This window comes from Artemia sp. Qi Xiang Cuo, chromosome 4 (assembly GCF_049724085.1).
Source record: "Artemia sp. Qi Xiang Cuo chromosome 4, ASM4972408v1, whole genome shotgun sequence".
NCBI classification, from domain to species: Eukaryota; Metazoa; Arthropoda; class Branchiopoda; order Anostraca; family Artemiidae; genus Artemia; species Artemia sp. Qi Xiang Cuo.
In genome coordinates, this window is record NC_142797.1 from 25,252,950 (window position 1) to 25,274,387 (window position 21,438).

Here is a 21,438-nt window from a genome sequence, read left to right on the forward strand (position 1 = left end):
GACAGAATTCAAGAGAAAATGAAAGAAATAAATAAATCACTAATTCATGCCTGAAACTGTGAATAGATTTCTAGTCTGGAACTTTGAATTTCCTTCAGGTTTGCAGTTGTACTTAAATTGAGCTTTTTTTCAAGCATGGGATGTAATACTTCAACTAAATTGTCTGTTTTTGTCTAGGTAATGAGCCTGCAACAAGTTCTGGGGCTGGTGGTGATAGTTGCTGTTGCATTTATTACCATAATGCTTGGAATGGTTGTGGATACTTTTAGGTCACTGATGTATAAATTGATATAAATTTAGGACCAGTCCTGGTCATAAGGAAACATGTTAAAAAACTACTCTTACTTCATAATATGCAAAACTATCCTAGTTAACATATTTTCCTGGGGGAGCACCTTTATCCTCACCATTTTCCTTGTTTTCCCAGTTTATCAATCACATTGTCTTTTCTCCAAGTCTTGAAGTCTTGTCGTTCCCCCCCCCCCCTAATGTGCAAATAAATACCCTGAACTGATAGGCCTATATAAAGGAATAGGATAAAATTCATTTGAGGCAAAAATTATAACTATATTTGGAAAAAGCATTAAAAAAGGCATCAAGTGGTATGTTTACTTTATTTGTAAGTCAATAATATGAAATGCAAAAAATTTACCAACTATATTTATCACTATTAGCCTATTTGTATCTTTTTGGTAGATGGCAGTAATGCTGTTTAACTTTCATATATAGAATATTTTAAATGGATAAATGCTGTCAAATATGTTTATTTTTCACATTTTTGTAAAAAAAAAGTAAATTTTCGGCAGTTCATATTATTGAGTTACAAATAAAGTAAAAATCCTACTCCATGCCTTTTTTATGCTCTTTATTAATATAATAATCATTTTTGTCATAAATGAATTTTACCCCCACCCCTATATATACCAATTCAGGGTATATATTTGCACATTGGGAGGGGGTGGGGGTATAGTTTAAACTTACCTCTCATTTGCATCAAAAATAAAATTTTCCCCCAAACCCCTAATGTGCAAATATATTCCCTGAATTGATATATATAAGGGTAGGGGTAAAATTCATTTCTGACAAAAATGATTGTTGTATTTTGAAAGAGCATAAAAAAAGGCATTGAGTGGTATGTTTACTTTATTTGTAAGTCAATAATATGAACTGCCAATAATTTACCAAAACAAATGTACACCAGTAAAAATTGTGAGGATAAAGGTGCTCCCTAGGAAAATATGTTAACTAGGATAATTTTGCATATTATGAAGTAAGAATTGTTTTTTTAATTTTTCTCCTTGTGAAAAGGACTGGTCCCAAATTTATACCTATAAATCATATCTGGTCACTTATTTTGTAGTTTTTGTGCTGATTGAAGAACAGAATATTGTTCCAAAAGTTGGACAGCTTGTTTAGTATCCTATAACTCCTGAAAGATCCATTTACCTAACTCAACTCCTTTTCAAGAGAGCAAGAAGCCCCTACACTAGAAATTTATCTTAACTTCTTAATCTAAGCCTACGGAGACTATGCTAATCTTAACAAAAATGACAGACAATTGGACAAACTGGGCCTGTCTTAAGAAAAGGACTGACTGCTGACAAAAATGATCTGTGATACTTTAAGCTATATCCCTCAGCAAATAGGTTAACATCAGTGAATACTCTGTCATTCTGAAGGAATTCAAGTAAATCTAACACTCAATTCATGTTAATATTCAATTCTTCTTCTCTCTTCAGTTATAGGCTTCAGATAAATTCGTTTAACCTTTTTGTATTGTCTGATTATGTCAGGGGCATCCTGGGAAATCAAATGTAAAAATTAGTCTATTATTACTTAATAATAAAAATATCATTGAATTTATATATCATTGATGAAACCAGCTATATTCAGGCAGTTAAAGACAGCTTAGAACAATTCAGCATCATCAATTGAAGAGAGTTTGCTTTGTGATAGTTGGTCAATATTAGAGGTTAGCTCATGAGCGCCCATAAGCTGAATTCCAGGGGGGGGCAAACGGCGTCTAATTGCTACTTTTAATGCTATATAATAGAAATCTCAGAACAAAAATATGAAACTAAGGCAGCATCATCCAGCCAGGGGGGGGGGGCAAGAGCCCCCCCTACCCCCATATGGGCGCCCATGGGTTAGCTTAAGGTGCTTGAATATAGCAGATAAAGTTAGCCATTCTTTTTTATGGTTGAGAGTTGCCACAGGGCAACCAAAAAGAACGTGGTTTGATGGTCTTGACATAGGTTTGGCAAGGTGGCAAAATGGACTCATTAATGTCAAAGTGGTTGTGTTTTGGAAATGATAAGTTTGACAGTTAAGACCAGTAGCATTTGGTCATATTCTGTGGTACATCTTTGAGTATTTCCAGGATGCATATAAAAAAAGGTTTGGTGGGCTTTGGTTTGCTAGATAAATTTTTAGGTGCCAATGGTTTATATCTCTTACTGGGATAGGCCTTCCAGATATTATTTCAAACTGAAGGGCAGATTTAGCTATTTCATCTGCCTTGTGGTTTCCTTTAATACCCATATGACTTGGGATGTATAGGAATTTTGGGAATTAACATTGTCTGGGTAGTCTGAATACTCTGGTGATATCAAGGCAGGGCTGATTTTGAGTTGGAATAAATTATAAGAGGGGTGTTTCTTGGAGGGTTTGGCATCTTTATAATGGTTTCCAATGCAATGTTGATGGCAACTACTTTGGCTGTCATGATACTCACATCATTTTGGAGCCTTTCTGCCACTGCTATACATAAAGATGGGAAGTGGACTCCACAAGCAGTCCTGGATTCCGTTTTTGAGCCATCCACAAAAATTGGGAGGTGGTGATTATATCTCTGAGACTCAAATTCAAGGAATAATGATTTTATATAGGCAAGGGAGAGATCTGCCTCAATAGCTGGTGTAAACAAAAGGTTCACTTCTGGGTAATGGTTAGCCCAGGATGGTATCCATGGGTATATTTGAAATAAAGAAGATTAAGGTATGGGGAAGGTCATTTGGGTGGTTGTAAATTCCTGTGCAAGGCCCCTAAAAGCATCAGGGTTTCTTTGCCAATCATGTAATCTATGGGAACTGTTACCTTCAATTTTTGTAAAGTAGTGGGCAAGTAGGTTTTCTCTATGCATAGCAATAGAGGTGAGACCGATTTTGCTGAGGAGGAAATTGGTTTTGGTGTGATCCTTGAGGCCATGTATACTATTACTACAACTAACAACTCACTGCAGCACCAAGCCACCTGAGGCCAACACAGCTACGCATGCTTCTCTTCCATCTTAATCTATTCAAAGTCTCCCTTTTTACACCCACCCATGAAGCTCCCACTTCATTTAAATCTTTCTTTATGACGTCCTCCCAACCCAGATGAGGACGAACTGCTTTGCGTTTAGCCCGAGACAGCTGGCCAAAAATAACAATCTTTGCAATCTGTCATCCTTCATCTGCACAATGTACCCTAGCCACTTTTTTGAACCACATTTTTTGTATAGCCTATTGTTTGAAACACAGTCACTCAGCTGGGTACCCAGAACAGTCCTTAAGTAATTTCTCTGGAAAACATCTAGCAAATCTTCATCTGCTTTTTGGAGCGTCCATGCTTCAGAGCCATATTTGACCATTGTCATCACTGTAGCTTCTAATATTCTTCTTCTTCTTCTTCTATTTAACGGCAGGCGGGCTTTTCAGTAAAACTATTTAGCCCTTTTCCTTTTGCTTCACTCTGTGGGCTACAGAGCTACTGGCTTGATTGCCTCATATTTACTTTATGCATTCAGATACCTTTCAGCAGATCTTTCGAATCTAGGAGTTCAAATATAAGATGGTAGATGTCAATTTCTATGCTCTGTTTGCAAGTATAATTGGATAGGCTCTTGGCTGATAGTGGGATTTTGTGGTGTTTCAAGTATTTTAACAGTTTAGAAAGCAAGGTATCTTGTGCAGACGTCAGCATATTACATTTAAATAGGCAATGGTCAATTGTTTCATTATTCATATTACAATGTCTGCAAAGAGGGGACAGGGGAAATGAACCACTTGAATTAGAAAGCTTAAATGAGAATGCAAGGAAATTTAGTCAATTTTTTTTTGAACAAATTCTATGATAAATTTTAGAAAGATACTTATTTGGAAAGGGGGAAAGGATAGGATTAGTCTTATTAAAATTAATATCTGATAGCCTCCATCGGTAAATATCTCTAATTGGGATTGGTATCCCACTTGGCTGGTCAATATTTATAGCATTTTTTGCTATTTCATCAACCTGATGATTACCACTTATGCCAGAGTGGCTAGGAATGTACTAAAAGTAAGTTTTTATGCCACTTGAAGCAAGATTATCAATAATACTGTGACAATGATAAGTGTCAATGTCCAACTTATATTGAAGAGCTGAGGCCAGCAACTCAAGGCTTGATAAAGAGTCGGAATAGATGATAATATTATTCGAATTTTCAATGAAAGATTGGTTTTGCTTAAGGTGTTCTAATGCCAGGATTATGGCATTTAACTCAGCAGACATTATAGATAAATTATTAAATAATCTCTCGCCCATTGCAATTTTCAGGTGAGGAAGGAAAACACCACTTGCAACCTTATCATTCATTTTTGACCCATCAACAAATATTTGGAAGTGATTTTTATAGGTAATTGTATTAAGTTCTGCAATTTTTTTTCTGGACAAAAGCAATGGGGGTAAATCTTTATTCCATTTTGAAAATTCAGTATTTATTATGGGAAATGACCAATTCCATGGAGGGGATTGGGGGAAAGTAGGTGCAATAGACTTTGCTGGTACAGGGAACTTCTTCTGAATATTGGCATACTCATCTGCAATACCTCTATACATGGCTGGATTTCTTAACCAATTATGTAATGTGTGTGAGCTATTTGATTCAATTTTTGTAGGATGTTTTATCAAGAGAAAGCTACGTCTCTCCCTTATTGTTGTTAATCCACTCTCCATAAGCAGAAACTTGGTGCTCGTGGGTTTCCTAAGACCAAATATGAGACTTATTATATCATTTTGTGTTGTTTCAATTTTTCGCATCTGGGTCTTTGCACATGCACCATAGACGATGAGCCCATAGTCAATATGGGGTCTTATATGTGATTTATAAAACTGGAGTGAGTTTTCTCCTTACAACCCCAGGGTGTGGAAAGAAGTCTTTAGTATATTTGCTTTTCTATAACATTTTTTTATTGTGCTTGAAATGTGGAGGTGGAAATTAAGTTTTTGGTCAAGCATGAGACCTAGGTAATTAATATTATTATCTTCTGGAATAGTTGTTTTATTTAGAGTTAGTTTTGCATTAACATGGTTTCGCTTCCGGTGAAATTGGATTATTTTTGACTTGATGGGTGCAATGGGTAAATCTGAATGTTGAGAGAATTTTTCAAACTGGAAAAGTGACTTTTGCAGATTTGACTGTGCTATCTGAAAGGTGTTGCCAGATGACCATAGCACCAGATCATCAGCATATTGTAGATTCGTGTGGGGTAGGTTCATGTCCCAGAGATATAGGGCAAAAAGGAGGCAACTGAGGACTGCTCCCTGAGGTAGGCCTTTGGATATTGTCTTTTGGGGTGAAGAGGCTGAACCAACACAAACAATGAAACTTCGCACTTCTATGAAGGATTTAATAAAGGATACTAGCTTAGGAGGTACGCCAAGGTTTGCAAGTTTATTTAAAAGGATTTGGTGGTTCACATTGTCATAAGCTCCTTCAAAATCTAGGAAAGCTGCCACTAGGATATTATTTTTTGAGAAAGATTCATTTATTGCATTTGTTAGCAAAATGAAGGCATCTGTTGAGGAGTGGTATTTCCTGAATCCAGTTTGAGTGTGTGGGATCATGTTATTTTTCTCAACAAACCAGAGGAGTCTATGATAAATCATTTTCTCCATTATTTTCCTCATCACAGGTGTAATCATTATGGGCCTATAAGACTCAGGGTTATCTTTTGGTTTATTTTTCTTTAGGATTGGTAGGAGGGACGAACTTTTCCATATATTGGGGAACCTAGAAGATGCCCAAGCGTGATTATAACAATTTAGCAGTTCTTGTTTGTATGAAGGTGTGAGATTCTTTATCCATGTAGGGTGTATATTGTCATAGCTACTGGTAGTTTTGGACCTAATATGATGTATTGCATTATTCAATTCCTGGATTGAAAATGGATTAGTTATGTGCGTGGTTGGTAACTAGGGTTCATAGGAATTGTGGACAGTTTGCTTTGATTATTTGATGTTAGCTTATTAACAAAAAGAGTTGAAAATAGGTTAGCCTTTTCATTATCATTGTCATAATGTGTATTATTATGTATAAGCTCATACAGGAGTGGGTTGGGAGAATTCTTTTTCCCACATATGTGGCTTATGACTTTATGTATAATTGGCCCATTTGTTTCTCTGGAGATTATTTGCAAAATTATTCCAGTATTTATATTTAGCATCTATTATAGTCCTTTTTAGATTAGATTCTGCTTGTAATTTTTTTAAATATGTAGTAGGTGTTGTTTTTTTTATGAATTCTGTCCTAGCTGCCTTTTTTATCCTCCATTGATTTAGGCACTCATTTGTCCACCATGTTTTAGGAATTTGTTTAGGGAATGTTTTCTTAGGTGTTGTCCTGGGGATAGCATGATTAGCTGTATTTATTAGTAAAGATGTCAACGCTTCAGCATGTGTGTCAACTGTTGTGTTAGAAATGCATGAACTTTGGGTGAAACTTGTAATTTCATCATTTAGCTTATTTTGGAAAATAGACCAATTTTCTTTAGTGTTGATATAATTGGATGTATGAGATAAAGTTTCAGCAGGTTCATTTAGGGAGCAAACTATAGCAAAGTGGTCTGTACATAGACTATCAATTTTATTTATGTAAATTTTGTTCAAAAAATTTAAAGACATAATTTGTAGGTCAATTGTGGAGAAATTGCCACTTTTGGGATTGAAATAAGTATTCAGGTTTGGAGGGGTAGCAACAGCTAATTCATTATTATTTGAAGTCATATGCTCAATAAATTTACCAGCTTTATTTGCTGGTTTATTCCCCCACAAAAGACTGTGGGCATTGAAATCACCACAAATAATGATATTTTTTAACATATTAGAATTATATATATAATTAAAGAAATCCTTGGCATCTGTAGTTTGGCCATTAGGGTTATAAAAGCTTATTATGTAGGTTTTTAAATTATTCAGCCAAACACTTATACCAATTACATCAACATCATTTTCAAAATCTGGAAAATTGATGCCACAAAATTTTACATTATTATTAACTAATAAAGCTACACCACCTCCTTTTCTCTCTGAAGATCTATCCTTTCTTAGGATAGTATATCCCAGAGACTTAATTTGTTGATTTTGGGTTAAATGAGTTTCCTGGAGGCAAGCAATATTAATGGAATTATTATTCATAAATGATATTAGTTCATTTAGCTTATCTTCTGTGAGTGATCTTACATTCCATTGGAGTATTGATAAATGTTGTGTTGTTGATTTATTCTTCATATGACTGTGTATCAATGTTCAGCTTTGTTAAAAGTAAAGCAAGATCTTTTTTTGCTTGAATGAGCATATCATCTGGGATGTAGATTTTTTCCAATTCTGCAAAAATTTTTGTTTTCTGTAGTTGATGTATGTTCATTGCCTGAACTGCATTACAGTTTAGAATGAATAAGCATATATTTGGGGATTGCATTTTTGGTAGTGCATCCTGTTTGTTGGTTAAGGGATTGATTCCTGGTAGTGTTTCTGGTTTGTTTCTTCTTGGGAGGGAGGGCCAGGCTGGCCTCATTTCACCGGACAAGGAGGCTTGTTGGCTTGGTGATTCCTTCTGATAGGGATTTGAGCTAGGGGGCTTAGAAGATGGTGTTTTATCTGGGGTACTTGATGCATTGGGGGCATTTGACTTGGGGGTAGTGGTTGGTTTCATTACAGGCTTTATTTGATATTGTTGGGCAGCATTTGCTTCCATTGCAGCAAAGTAGTATGGGAAGGCCTTCTCTGTTGATATTTGGAGTGTTAGAGCTCTTTTTTGTATGCAGGGCATAGTGACTTATTTGTAGATTCATGTGGGCCTTTGCAATTGATGCATGTAGGCTGAGTGTTGTTGCAAGTAGTCAGCTTTTTATGATGGAAGGATTTAGAATTACTACACTCTTGGAGAATTTCATTGCATTTGTTTGTCGTGTGTCCCAGATTGAAACACTTCTGACACTGAAAAGGCTTAGGTTTGTATTCCTTGTGTGGTTTGATTTGCCCAAATAGTAATAATTTTTCTGGGATATCAATTTTATCCTTCAGTGTGAATAAGAAGGATCTACTAGTTTTTAGGCCATTAGAGTTAGGTTTTCCAAGTTGGGTAACATCCTCAACTGGGATTGTGTTTCCAGCCTTATCTGAAAGGCCTTCTTTTAACTCCTGAATAGATATCTCTGGGGGAACATTATAAACTACTATTTTTGTTGGTGATTGTTTTGGGTTCCAATTAGATGCAATAATTGGGGTATTCAGAAGGGGTTTAAGGTTAATTATTGTATCTGCTGATTTCTGATCTTCTACAGCTATTAGCAGAGATCCATCACGGTTAACGTTAAGAGAGAACATTGATTTTAGCAATTTAAAAATTGCAACTCTTATTGCAGTGATCATTTTTATTTCAAAGGGGGTAGTGGGAGTAATTTTAAGGTAAATTCCTAAGTTTTTGGAGGGAGAATCTTGGGCAGGGAGAGGGGAAATGCTTTTAATTGTGGAGATTTTTTTCCTTTTTTTAGAGCTTCTAGAGAGGACCTCTTGAAACCCATTATCATCATTTATGGTTACATTATCCCCTACACTTATCATTGTCCTATTCTCCGAATTGGAGCTATCATTAGAACTTTGAGATAGGGTGCTTGACCAGCCAGGATGGGTATCTTTGACTATGACAATTGCACTGGAATTTGATTTGGGATCTGGGGGGACTTTTTTTGGAGGACTTCTAATCATTGCCTATTGGAAAAAGCTTTAAACACAAAAATAAAACTAAAACAAGAAGGGAAAATAGATGATATCAAACCGTCTGCACTATACTATGGGGAGGATAAACACCACAGTATATCCCTGAGGATGACTTTAGCAGAATTGGTTTAGTACAACTGCTGATTAGAAGAGATAATAATCACAAGAAAATATATTTCGATTTTCTTATAAGGTTGCTGAATATCCAAGCTGAATTCAGCGTCCTTCTGCAATCTTGGTTTGCAGACTTATCTTCCTATTCTTTCAAACTTTTTTTAATTTTGAAAAGACACCCTGAGCCTTGGCTATTCTACTTTTGACATCTTCACTGCTCCCATCATCTTTACTAATAATACTACCAAGGTAAGTGAAGCTGACACCCTGATCAATCTTTTCATTACCCAACTTCACCTTTCCATTTTCACTTATTCCTAGCCTTAGTGACTCAGTCTTCTTAACATTATTTTTCAAACCTATTCTAGCACCCTGAACTCGCAAAAACCTCTAAAACCTCATTCATTTTGCTCACACTTTCATCTAGGATGCTTAAATTATCAGCATAATCTAAGTCAAGGAGACTTTTTCCTCCCCATTTGATTCTGTGGTCTCCCATTGCCTTTCCAGTGCTTCTTAAGACAAAGTCCATCAAAATAATCCATATAAAGGGGGATAGAACACAACCCTGCTTAACTCCTGATTTAATACAAAACCAGCTGCTAACCTCATTTCCTACTTTAACCGCATCAGTTATTCTCGTACAAAGCACTCATCACTTTAATGTATTTGTCTGGTATACCATACAAGGATAAAACTTTTGCTAAAGGTTTTCTATCTATAGAATCGAATGCTTGCTCATCTATAAAATTGAGGACCAAAGGTGTTTGAAAACTCAGGCACTTCTCAATTATTAACAGAAGAGTGAAAATTTGGTCAACACATCCTCTACCTTTTCTACTCATTTACCACCCTATCAGCACCTGGAGCCTTATCATTTTTTAGTCCTTTTAGTACTGTTGCTAATTCCTCCTCACAAAACAAATCTTCCTTCACACCAAATGTATCAAAAACTTTCTCATTTTCCTCTATATCTCTTACTTCAATTCTATCTTGGTAAAGCAAATTCTCAAAATGTTTGGCCCATCTCTATTTAGTTTTTTTCTTATCACTAATTGCAGCCCCATTCCTATCTTTAATTGGGACAAGTCCGAATTAACTCCTCCCTCTCAATTTATTAACATGCCAGTGCAATATTTTACTATTATGGCGTCTAGCTGCATCTTCCAGATCCTTGGCAATTTTATCCATGGCCTCCACTTCACATCTCCTTAGTTCATATTTTAATGCTTTCTCCACTTCCTTTACATTCCTTTTGTTTTCATATGATCTATCTCTCAGAACATTCTTGTGTAAGTCTTTTCTCCTTTCTATCAAACATATAGCTTTTTCACTAATATGCTTAGCTACAGTTCTAGCTTTCTTCCCTAAGACACCTTCAGCAACTTCACGAATTATTTTTCTAAAATTATTCCAACCATCTTCCACATTATCAAATTTTAAACTCTCAAGTTTAGTATTCAACTGTTCCTGGAAAGTTCCTCTCAAATTCTTATCCTGGAGTCTACTAACATCAAAACTTCCTGGGAAGTAGTTACCCTTCCGATATTTCAGCTTTAAATCAACCCTTGACACTACTAGATGGTGATCTTTACTTTTAATATCAATAACAGCACTCCTATATACCCTAGTATCTTGCATTGATCCTGCCAGTCTTTGGTTTACAATAACATAATCAATAAGGTTTGCTGTCTTACCATCACATGAATACCATGTTAACTTATGAGCCATTTTATGACCAAACACCACATTGGTTATAATTAGATTGTTATACCCACAAAATTGCAAAAGTCTGTATCCATTACTGTTTTCTTTTCCTACACCAAATTTACCGAGGGTAGGATACCATCTATCCCTATTTCTACCAACCTGGGCATTAAAATCTCCCAGTAAAAACATCATATTTCTACCTGGGACCCTGTCTATTTGCTCCTGTAACTGTAAGTAAAATTCATCTGAGTCACTAGATTCTCTGTCAGTCAGTTCTACAGGGGCATATACAACTATAACTGATACCCTGAACTTTTTAGTCATAAAATGAGTAATTAGCATTCTATTATTAATAACTTCCCAACCTAAATATGACTTAGCAGCTGCCTTATTCATCATGAGCACTACTTCCATGGGCGTTGGCAGCATATTGTCTAGGGGGGGGGGCAGTCGATAGTGTGATGTAGGGGGAGATGAAGTTATGTCGGCATGGGCGCACATAGCTTCTTGCCTAGGGGAGGGGACAGCCACTTCTGTGATGAAGGGCAGGGGGGGAGCTGAAGTTATATTGGCAGGATCCTGTCTATTTGCTCCTGTAACTGTAAGTAAAATTCCTCTGAGTCACTAGATTCTCTGTCAATCAGTTCTACAGGGGCATATACAACTATAACTGAAGCTGACTATAGCTGAAGTTATATTGGCAGTTCACAAAACCTTACATTGCCAGCAAGTTCATCATACTTATGGTATCCTTATTAATAAGCAATCACCAAAATTATAAATTACTTGAATAGACCTACATATTTTAGTCATTTAGGACAGGTGTACTTACCCTTCTGAAAAAACTTCTGGACATCCATTGATTAGAAAACACTCAAACTTGTTGAACACTTAGGCTGCTTCTTTTCATCAGACTTATTTGATATACCAAGAGGTAGTAATTTGTACAGGGCTGCCACAACGGTTAATTCCTAAAGTGCTAAAATTGCCCAATTTTGCGTGCTAAGCAGTGATTTTTGGTGCTACAGTAAAAATGAGAATTTGCTTGTTTTGTGGTGTGATTTCAATATTGGAACCAATATTTGGACATTTCTGTTTATTTCCAGTTTTTTCAACCGTCTACCTTTTATCAACTGCTTTTCCAACCATCTGCTTTTTCAGCCATATCTAAGGTAAATTTAAAGGTCTAGGAGGGGGGGGGCAGCTGCCCCCTGCCTCCCCCTCCCTACGCCCATGTCTACTCCCTGTCTATGTACCCCACCCTTCCTGTGTGAGTAAACAAATTCTATATCACCTAATTTCATACTTCCTACCCCTGGGATATGAGTTTCTGAAACTCCTAATAAATCCAGTTCAAATCATCTGAATTCGTCAGTCAAAATGCCAATACAATAGTCATTTTTTAACAGTGTAACATTCCAAGTTCCAATTTTCATGTTCTTTAAATCATTAAAATTATTTTGGCCTCAGGAAAAGCAATGATCCCAGATACCAGTGCAGGACAGGGATCACATATCTTCTTAAGTCTACATCAAAGTGCTTAAGCCTGCTAAGAACCAGACAGCAAGAAGTCCCAGGGACCTCCATGAATGGGGGCTTTGTGCAATCCTGGGCCCATCTTGGTCACAACATGGTTTTCAGCACATGGCAATGCTCTTCTATCAACAAGAATTCAAATGCTGCACAGACAATCTCAAGCCTATTACCTCCAACTCATTATGTATTCATGCCTACGAATATTATACTCTTACAGGGAGGCAGCCCATAATAGATAAATTAGCTAGGAAGAAGTTTTTCAGCCCAAAGACGCTCATGAAAACATAGCAAGCCTAGAAGAATTATCCAATAGTCAGAATCATGTGCAAATGCTGTGTCATTTACTAGGCTATAATTTCCTTGAGGGGCACCACTCCTCAAGTAGGAATAGAGTTGAACACAAGGTCTCCAGTCTTGCATGTACCCCAAAAGGGTCGAGACAGCCTTTTGCAGAGGCTGTTGTCCATGGACCTGGATCTTATGCCCTGCTGCAGTTCTCCTCCTATAGAACATCCTCCTGCAATGGTGTTCTGCAACACCATGCAATTAAACCCATTACTGGGAGAAGGTTTGTAGCTCCTGGAACTTGTGGACAAACCAGTTGGCCCATTTGAGTGTACATTTGAGGGGTCTTCTTCCTCCTCCGACTGTATTTATTTTTTGGTCTAGAGAGAGGCCTAGATATTTGATGTGTTGTTGCTCTTGGATGACTTCACCATTTAGGGTTAATAGGGCAGATTGGGGTTTCTCTTATTATGATACTGGACTATAGCTGATTTTGATGGGGCAGTGGGTAGGCTAAATTGTTGGAGAAATGTTCAAAGGCATAAAGTGACTTTTTGCATGCCTCATCTTCTGCAAGTTCGATTGTTCCCTTAAGTTTTGCCTCTGCATGCAGTTTTGCTATATATTTTCCAGTGAATGAATTTCTCTTAAAGGACCTGATGGCATTCCTTTTATTGTATCAAGCTTCTTGGTCAGAGGCTGTCTGCCATGGCATAGGGGGTTTATTTTTCTTTGGCCTTTTTGGGTGTTGAGACTGGGGTATGGTAAGTTTTGTAGCATCAAGAAGTATTGATGTGAGATTTTCAGAGAGCTGGTTTTGGTCAATGGACAGTGAAGAGTAGTCATAGTCAAAGAGAATATGAAAGAAATTTTGCCAATCTACTTTTTGCCACACATAATGGGGAATGAAGTTATCAATGATGGCTGGGTTACCAATCTTTGTGCATATGGCAAAATGGTTACTTAGGAGGTTGTCAATTATATTGATGGTAATTTTATTTATTAAAATTGATTAGACTAATTGAAGGTCAATAGTTGAATAGCTCCCACTTCTTATAGGCTATTGAAGTAGGTATTTAGATGTCTAGGAGTCACTAGTACTATATTGGTAAAATTGGTGAGGAATTCCTCTATGTATTTGCCAGCATTATTTTGAGGCAAATAACCCCAGATAGGACTATGGGCATTGAAGTCCCCAACAACCACAAGATTTGATTTTGGGAAATTATTAGATTTAAAATTGAAAAAATCTTGTCCATTGTTCTTACCTTTTGGGTTAGCCTATATACATTAGTAACCATAACTTCCATGTTTGCCAGCCACACCAATTGCACTAATGTCATGACTGAAATCCGGGAGGCTTATACCACAGAATTTGAGGGGTGATCTTATAAGAATGGCAACTCTAACACCAATTCTATTGGAAGATCTATTTTTTCTTAAGACATCATAACCAGGAACTTTAAGATTAACTGATGAGGTATGGGTTTCTTGGAGGCATAGTATGTCAATTTTGTGAGAAGAAGTATACTTAAGAAGGTCAGTAAGTTTAGAATCATTTAAGGATCTCACATTCCATTGCAGAATTGTGGTGGATAGAGATAACAGAGGGTTAGCTATTGAAAGATAGATTCAGTTTTTTAAGTATAGAGCTAAAATTTGTCTTGGCTGTGTCCTTGAGATTTTGTGGGAAGTAGTTTTAGCTATTTCTTGTAAAATTAAGGATTTTTGATCTTCTGTGAAGGATGTTCTGGAAAGTGAGTTGAAGTTGAATATGTAGAGACATAAGTAAGCGGAACCGCAACCCAGATGTAACCACATGGTAGCAATTTATATATTTACTAAATATATTATTGTTGGAACACCAAAAGGATTGCCTTTCATCAAGTATTATCTTTGTTATATGGTACTTACTAGGTTTAGTGCATTTTAGATATATTGCTTTTTTGTGACTGATGTCAAAAAAAGATCCACCTGACCCCCCTATGGAAGGGAACCAGGATATTCCCTGGAGTGATGCAGCTGTTTCCCCTCCCCATACTCTAGACCCTACAAACATTGAGAATCAAAAAATTGAAACTGCCACCTCTAGACTACCATCAAGTACATCTACTTCTAGTGATGGTACTATGATCTCTGTAGAATCACCCCAGCAGAGTAATCCAAATTGTCAACTACCAGATAGTGTAAACCATCTGGCATGGGATGATTTCCAAGTTGTCGAAAAACATAAGAAAAAGAATACCAAAAAACGTAAGGTTGTTGGCCTTAGACTATCTGCAACTTCAGATGATTCAACAGCCCCAACCCCTGGTAATGAAATATCCATCCCCATGTTTGCTGTAGTAATTTCACCAGCTAAGACAAATACAAATACCCCACTCCCAAAATTTGAACCCCAAAAACACATTGATTTTCTTAGAATGAATATTTTTAAGAAATTGAGAAAGGAATTTGACCTATTCATTGATAGAAATGGAGAGGCTGAAGTATTTGCAAATGATGCAGCTTGTCAGGCTCCATTGCTGGATCTGAAATTTATCTTGGTAACATGTCAGTAACCTGCAATCCAAAAGAACAAATTCTTCAAAAAGAAAGTAGGCTAGTCATTTAGAATGTGTAAAATCTATACGGGGATGGTGATATCCAAGAAGGCCTTACTGATAATGCCCTTTCGAACTACCAATTAAAGTCAACAACAAGACTTAAGAAAAGAAATGATAAAAATTAACTAGTACCTAGCAACTGAGTTCTGTGTGTATTTGAAAGAGAGTATTCACCAGAAAAGTTATTCTGATTTGGGGGAAGGGTTACCTTTAGACACTCTGATGAAAAACCAATCCAATGTAAGCATTGCTTAAAACTAGGGCACACACAAAAATTTTGCACATTTGCCACAATTGATGTTTATAAAAAATTGCACTTTGAGGAGTCACTTGGAAACCAATTGCCAAAACCAAACAAATTGCACAAACTGTGGTGGTTCACACTTTTCTGAAAACAGAATTCTATGTGCCAAATACAAACAAAGAAGTCAGATTATAAAAATAGCTCAGGAGAAAAATTTACCAGTACCTATAATTGCAAATGCTATTAGAAAAGAGACTAGACAACCTCAGCTAAACTTTTCCAACACACCCTCCTGAACATCAACTCCAGTCCAAGATCAGAGAAGACATCCACAGCAAGTATGGAAAAAAAATACCTTCTACTAGCTTTAATGAGACTTACTCCCTGTCAACTACTGAGTCTCCCATAGGTTTGACCAGCCCTTCTTTCCCCAGACTTGACCAAAAAGTAGGAAGACTTTCAACAAGTCCATCCTCTATGCAACCAATAAGACCAACCTCCTTATCTATTAGAGGCACTGAACCTCCCAGAAGAAATATAAAATCCCCAACACCCACAATTTTAGTTGGTAACCAACTTAGAAATTTGTCAAAATTCATTATTGCCCAGGAACTTATTTGAACATCAAATTATGACATACATATGAAAGGCTTATTAAGTGAGAAAGCACTAGAAAAGTACTTTCCAGAGTCCTTACTGAAAGAAGTATCACATGAATTTATGGAGCTAGTTGCTATAGTTGCTGCCCAAAATATTCAAATCCCCCAATGATTAAAAAATTGCCCACCCAACTGACTAACAAGATTAATATCAAAGATAAACTGATTGTACTGCAGTGGAACACATTCTCACTGAATAAAATGAAAATAATGGAACTCTGCTCATATTTAAATAAAGAGAAAGTGGATATAATTTGCCTCCAACAAACAAATTTTAATAATCTTAAAAGAGTGGCCATACCAGGATATAAAATGCTACTGCAAAGACAGAGATTCTGGCAGAAAACGAGGGGGGGTGATTATTTTTATTGATGAGTGTTTAGTTCATTCACCATTACCATTATTGCAACATGATCATGAAGTCAATGTGGTGGGAGTTTCAATTACTTTAAATTCAGGTGATACACTAAGAATTAAATCAATGTATAACCCAAAGGGTGACGTAGATGTGTTTAATATTTTATCAACTGAAGCAGAAGGGCAAAACCTCTTTATTTTTGGTGACCTAAATGCACACAGCCCACATTGGGAAGATGTTGAGCAATCAAATCGAGCTAGGAAAAATGTGGAAAGACTGTTATTGGAAAATAATCACATAGTAGTTCTAACACCATATAATTTACCAACATATTACAATTCCAAAAATAACAAACATTCAACCATAGACATCCAACTAGGTCCTGCTTCGGCTATTGATCAGGTGTCAATTAGTAGAGTACCAGATCTACATAGTGATCACTGTGCTGTAAAGACAATTATCTCACACATGCCTTGTGAAACAAAACCACATAAAAGGAAATTTATTAACAAGAAAGGTAAATGGCCAGAGTTCAAGCAAATGCTGCAAGAAGCTGATTATACTCTGCTGGAAAACTCTTTCCTAATTGATGATAAAGTGAAAACCCTAACTAAAATTATCATGGAAGCCACCGAAAAAACAATCCCTAAGACAAACAATAATGATTGGACCTCCCATGGCAATAAAAGAACTAAAGACTGGTGGAATGGTTTATGCACTGCTGCAGTGGAAGACGCACGGAAAGAAAGGCATTTCAAAGACATACATCAATGAGGACAGCAATTGAATATAAACGCAGCTCGGCAATAGTGAAAAAAATATGTCTACAAGCTAAAAAGGAGACATGGGCTAAATTTATGACTATAGTAGACCATCGCACTGCAGTATCTAAGTTTCACCAATATATAGGCAAGATGGATGGCAAGAAAATGACACTTGATGATCGCAAATACGAAATAAAACCCAGGGGTCAGCTAAGAACATCTGACAATTTAAAAGCTAAGATATTTACAAAAACATGCATGAAAAATGACGTAGAAGTTATTTAGCCAATTCCACCTGTTTGTATCCTCTCTTCAGTCGCACAGCATAAGAAGTCTTTAATCTCACCTTTTGCATTACTTGATCTAAACACAGCCATTGAAAAGTGCAATCAAAATTTAGCACCATGGTATGATAAGATACACGTCAAATGGCTGATTGAATCACCCCATACCTTTTGAAAAAAACTTCTTGAAGTATGCAATATTTCATGGAGAGAAGGGAAATTCCCTAATTCCTGGAAAATTGCCCTTATTCACCAAATCCTCAAACCTGGGAAATCACCAAATAACCCAATATCTTACAGACCAATATCAGTCCTCCCCACCATGGGCAAGCTATTTGAACGTATGATTTTAAATAGATTAGAATGGTTCGCAGAGGTCAATCAAATGATACCCAATCCCGAACAGATCTCAGAACGGTTCACAGTGCAATGGACAACATAACCAGAATTGAAGTAGATATAGCAGAGGCTCTGCAAAATGGTGAATTTGGAATTGCTGTGATGTTTGATTGGAGTGATGCTTATGGAAACATCAAACACAAGAAGTTATGAATAATAAAAATTTTCCATCTATAGTGGTATCAATGATAGATGATCTACTTTGTGATCAGTCTTTTCAAGTTCAGATAAATGACACTCTGTCTTCAAGAAAACAAGTTAAAGATGGTCTACCACAAAGAACTGTCATATATTCTCTTTTATTTACACTGTGTATTTCTGAATAAATACTTATAGGTCAGTAAAAAAATGAAGGGCTTGTTGATGATCTTCTGGTATGGAATAAACACAAGATAACCTGATTCCAAAGCATCATTCAGAAAGATATAGATGATGTGTGTCTGTTTTCTAAAGCTTTAGGTCTGCCCATTTCAGTCCCAAAAACAAAGGCAATAGTGTTTTACAACCAACAAACTACCCTCCCTAAACCCTTAATGATAGAATGGAGCACAATAGCTTATCAGCCATCTGCCTGTCTAATGGGTATGACCCTTGACTGCCATTTAAAATGGCAACCACATGTGGAGATGCTGAGAATGTCAATCTTAAAGCAACTCATCATCTTAAAGCAACTTGCAGGATCTAAATGGGAATCCTCACCAAAATTGATTATTGATTTTTATAAACTGTATATTCGCTCAAAAATGGAATATGGCATTCATTTCCTTGTAAATGTTCCTGCTACTATATTCAAAACCCTTGAGACACTCCAAAACTCAGCCATAAGAATTACATTGGGACTGCATAAACATACTGCAGTAGATAAGCTACAAGAGCTCTCTGGACTACCTGCTCTGAAAGATAGAGCTACTGTGCAGAGAAACTGTTACTTTACAAAAATACAATATTATAGTGATAAACATGCAGTCTTTCCAGCCACTTTTGCAAGCCTCAGCACCATAAGTCTTCTTGGTGTCAGTACTTGAAAGATCATCCAAATTGGAAAAATGAACATGCAGATAGCTACCCTTTTCCAAATTCCCGCCTTGGGAACTTGAGGCCCCTGAGTGCCATCTCCAATTGCTCCTGAAGGATAAATCTTTTTATACTGATCGCTTTGTTTGTCAGCTTTTTGCCAATAAAATTTCGTCATTATTTCCCGGATATACTCAAGTTTATACTGATGGATTAGTAAAGGGAACAAATACAGGAGCAGGGGTTTGCATTCCGTATGTTTCCTTGAATATTTCAGTAACTCTCCCATCCATATTTTGTCAGCAGAGTTGTTTGCCATTCTAAAAGCACTGGAAGTTGTGGTCAACCTTAGACCAGCTTCAAAAAAAGTGTTAATTCTCACAGATTGTAAGTCTGCCATCCAACTAATCAAAAAAATAAGTTATGAGGCTGCTGATTCAGATTTAAAATCTATTAGAGATTCTCTCCTAAGCCTTAAAAATATGGACACTTCAGTTTGCTTCCACCATATCCCTAGCCATAAAGGACTGACCCACAACATGACAGCCAATAGGCTAGCTAATGAAGGAGCAAATGCATGCCCCACTCCAGACTCAAAACTTGGGAACCCTCGAGACATTACAAAACACTGTAGAAAAACAAAGTGCACCCCATTCCTGAATTCCCCATCAATCAAGGGAAGATTTGGTGTGGTATTACAGGGTAAAACCTGGATACCTGTTGCTGAATTCTCTTCAATTCCAATGGAATCTCCATCATTCACCACTCTGTAGGTGGTGTAAAACATCAGTGGAAACCCCCCAACATATCTTTTTTGAGTGTTTGGTACTGGCACCACAAATCACTAAGATCAAACTAAGCTGCCAGAAAATGGGTGTTCCAGAATCATTTGATACCATAATCAATTTAAAACTCCATCCTAACACTGAGAGACCAATTTATAACTTGATGATTCAGATCAAGAAGACGACAAGAGAACATTGATAGAATTCTACAGTGCAGAAGAGAGCAAGAATGAGTAGGAAGCACCATACTGGCATCAGCCGGCCAATGGCCTTAAATTGCTGGGGACAGGTAGCTCCAGTACTTGTGCTTCCCACAACCCATCATCAAAATTATGGCTTCAAATGACATGCCTAGTGTATCTTGAGTGTATTTTTAATTTTCAGGTGCTGCTATTACAAAGATATAGAATTACTGCTAACCATTTCAAAAACATAACTGAGCTGAAGAATAAGAAGGATTGAAGATACAAAATCAAAGGGGTGGAAGGACTTCATGGTAGTCTATACACCTGCATACAAATTCTGGAATGGAAAGTTTGTAAGTAGATTTGGATTTTCTTCTGATGTTTTCATTGTTGATTTTGATGAGGTCAGTTACTCAGGTTTACTTTTAGAATATTCTGGGTTTTGGTTTCTGGTTGGATGGCGGGGGGGGGGAGTCTAAGGTCTTGATTCCAAGGAATGTTTTTTTTGGTTGGGTCCTTATAGTTTTATGCTGTAGCCTATAGTTTTTTGCTTAGGTTGTATGTTTGATTCAAGAAATTTGAGTGTATCTGCAGTATGTAACATGAGTTTAATTTTTGCCAACCAAAAAGGGATGTTTTCTTTTGTAGACAACCTTAGTCATTGATCTTGACTTGTAGGCTAGGCCAATTTTGGACATGGCCTACAGATCTGTTGTTAGAAGAATGAGGACCTTGCAATTAATGCATGTTAATTTCTTATTTGCACAATTTGCTGTGTTTCAAAAATGGATATTTTGGCATAGATTACACCTTTTCAGGTTGTTTTGTGTGACCCAGCCTATTACCAATCATATATAACACTGTATTGGAGAAAAGTGTTTCACCCTTTCCCCCGAAAATCATATTAATTTTTTAATCTAAGCCTAAGGAGACTAGGATATACTAATCATGACAAAAATGAAAGACAATTGGGCAGACTGGGCCTACCTTGAAAAAAGGACTGACTGCTGACAAAAATGCTCTGTGACACTTTAAGCTAAATCCCTCAGCAAATAGGTTGACATCAGTAAATACTCTGTCATTCTGAAGGAATTCAAGTAAATCTAATACTCGATTCATGTTAATTTTAAATTCTTCTTCTATTAAACAGCAGGCGAGCTTTTCAGTGATACTATTTAGCCCTTTTCCTTTTGCTTTACTCAACGGCAGGGTTGCCACCATCAGTAGGATTTTGCTAGATTTAGTAAAAAAGAATCTAGTAAATTTAGAGGAGCTAGTAAATTTCCCGAAATCTAGTAAAAACTAGTAAAAATTCATGATTTATAGTAAACAAAACTTTTTTTATTTTCCATGAATTCAGGGGAAAAAATTGACAATTTACAATTTTTGCTTGTCTGTTTTACCATTTACAATTTTGCTTGTCTGTCTCAGAGACAGACAAGCAGTCACCTATTTTATAAGCAAACACTTCACCTCC

At 36.6% G+C, this 21,438-nt stretch overlaps 1 protein-coding gene across 3 annotated transcripts in view; it reads right to left on the minus strand.

The window, feature by feature from the left end:
* LOC148952925 (uncharacterized) overlaps nt 1-21,121 on the minus strand; it is a 74,577-nt gene extending 53,456 nt beyond the window's left edge. For all 3 annotated transcript variants that reach the window (XM_089088174.1, XM_089088173.1, XM_089088175.1), the window contains exon 1: nt 20,949-21,121. In XM_089088174.1, coding sequence (XP_088944300.1) covers nt 20,949-21,080 — 132 coding nt within the window. In that variant the 5' untranslated portion in view covers nt 21,081-21,121. The remainder of the gene's footprint in view (nt 1-20,948) is intronic.
* Between the last annotated feature and the right edge of the window lie 317 nt (nt 21,122-21,438).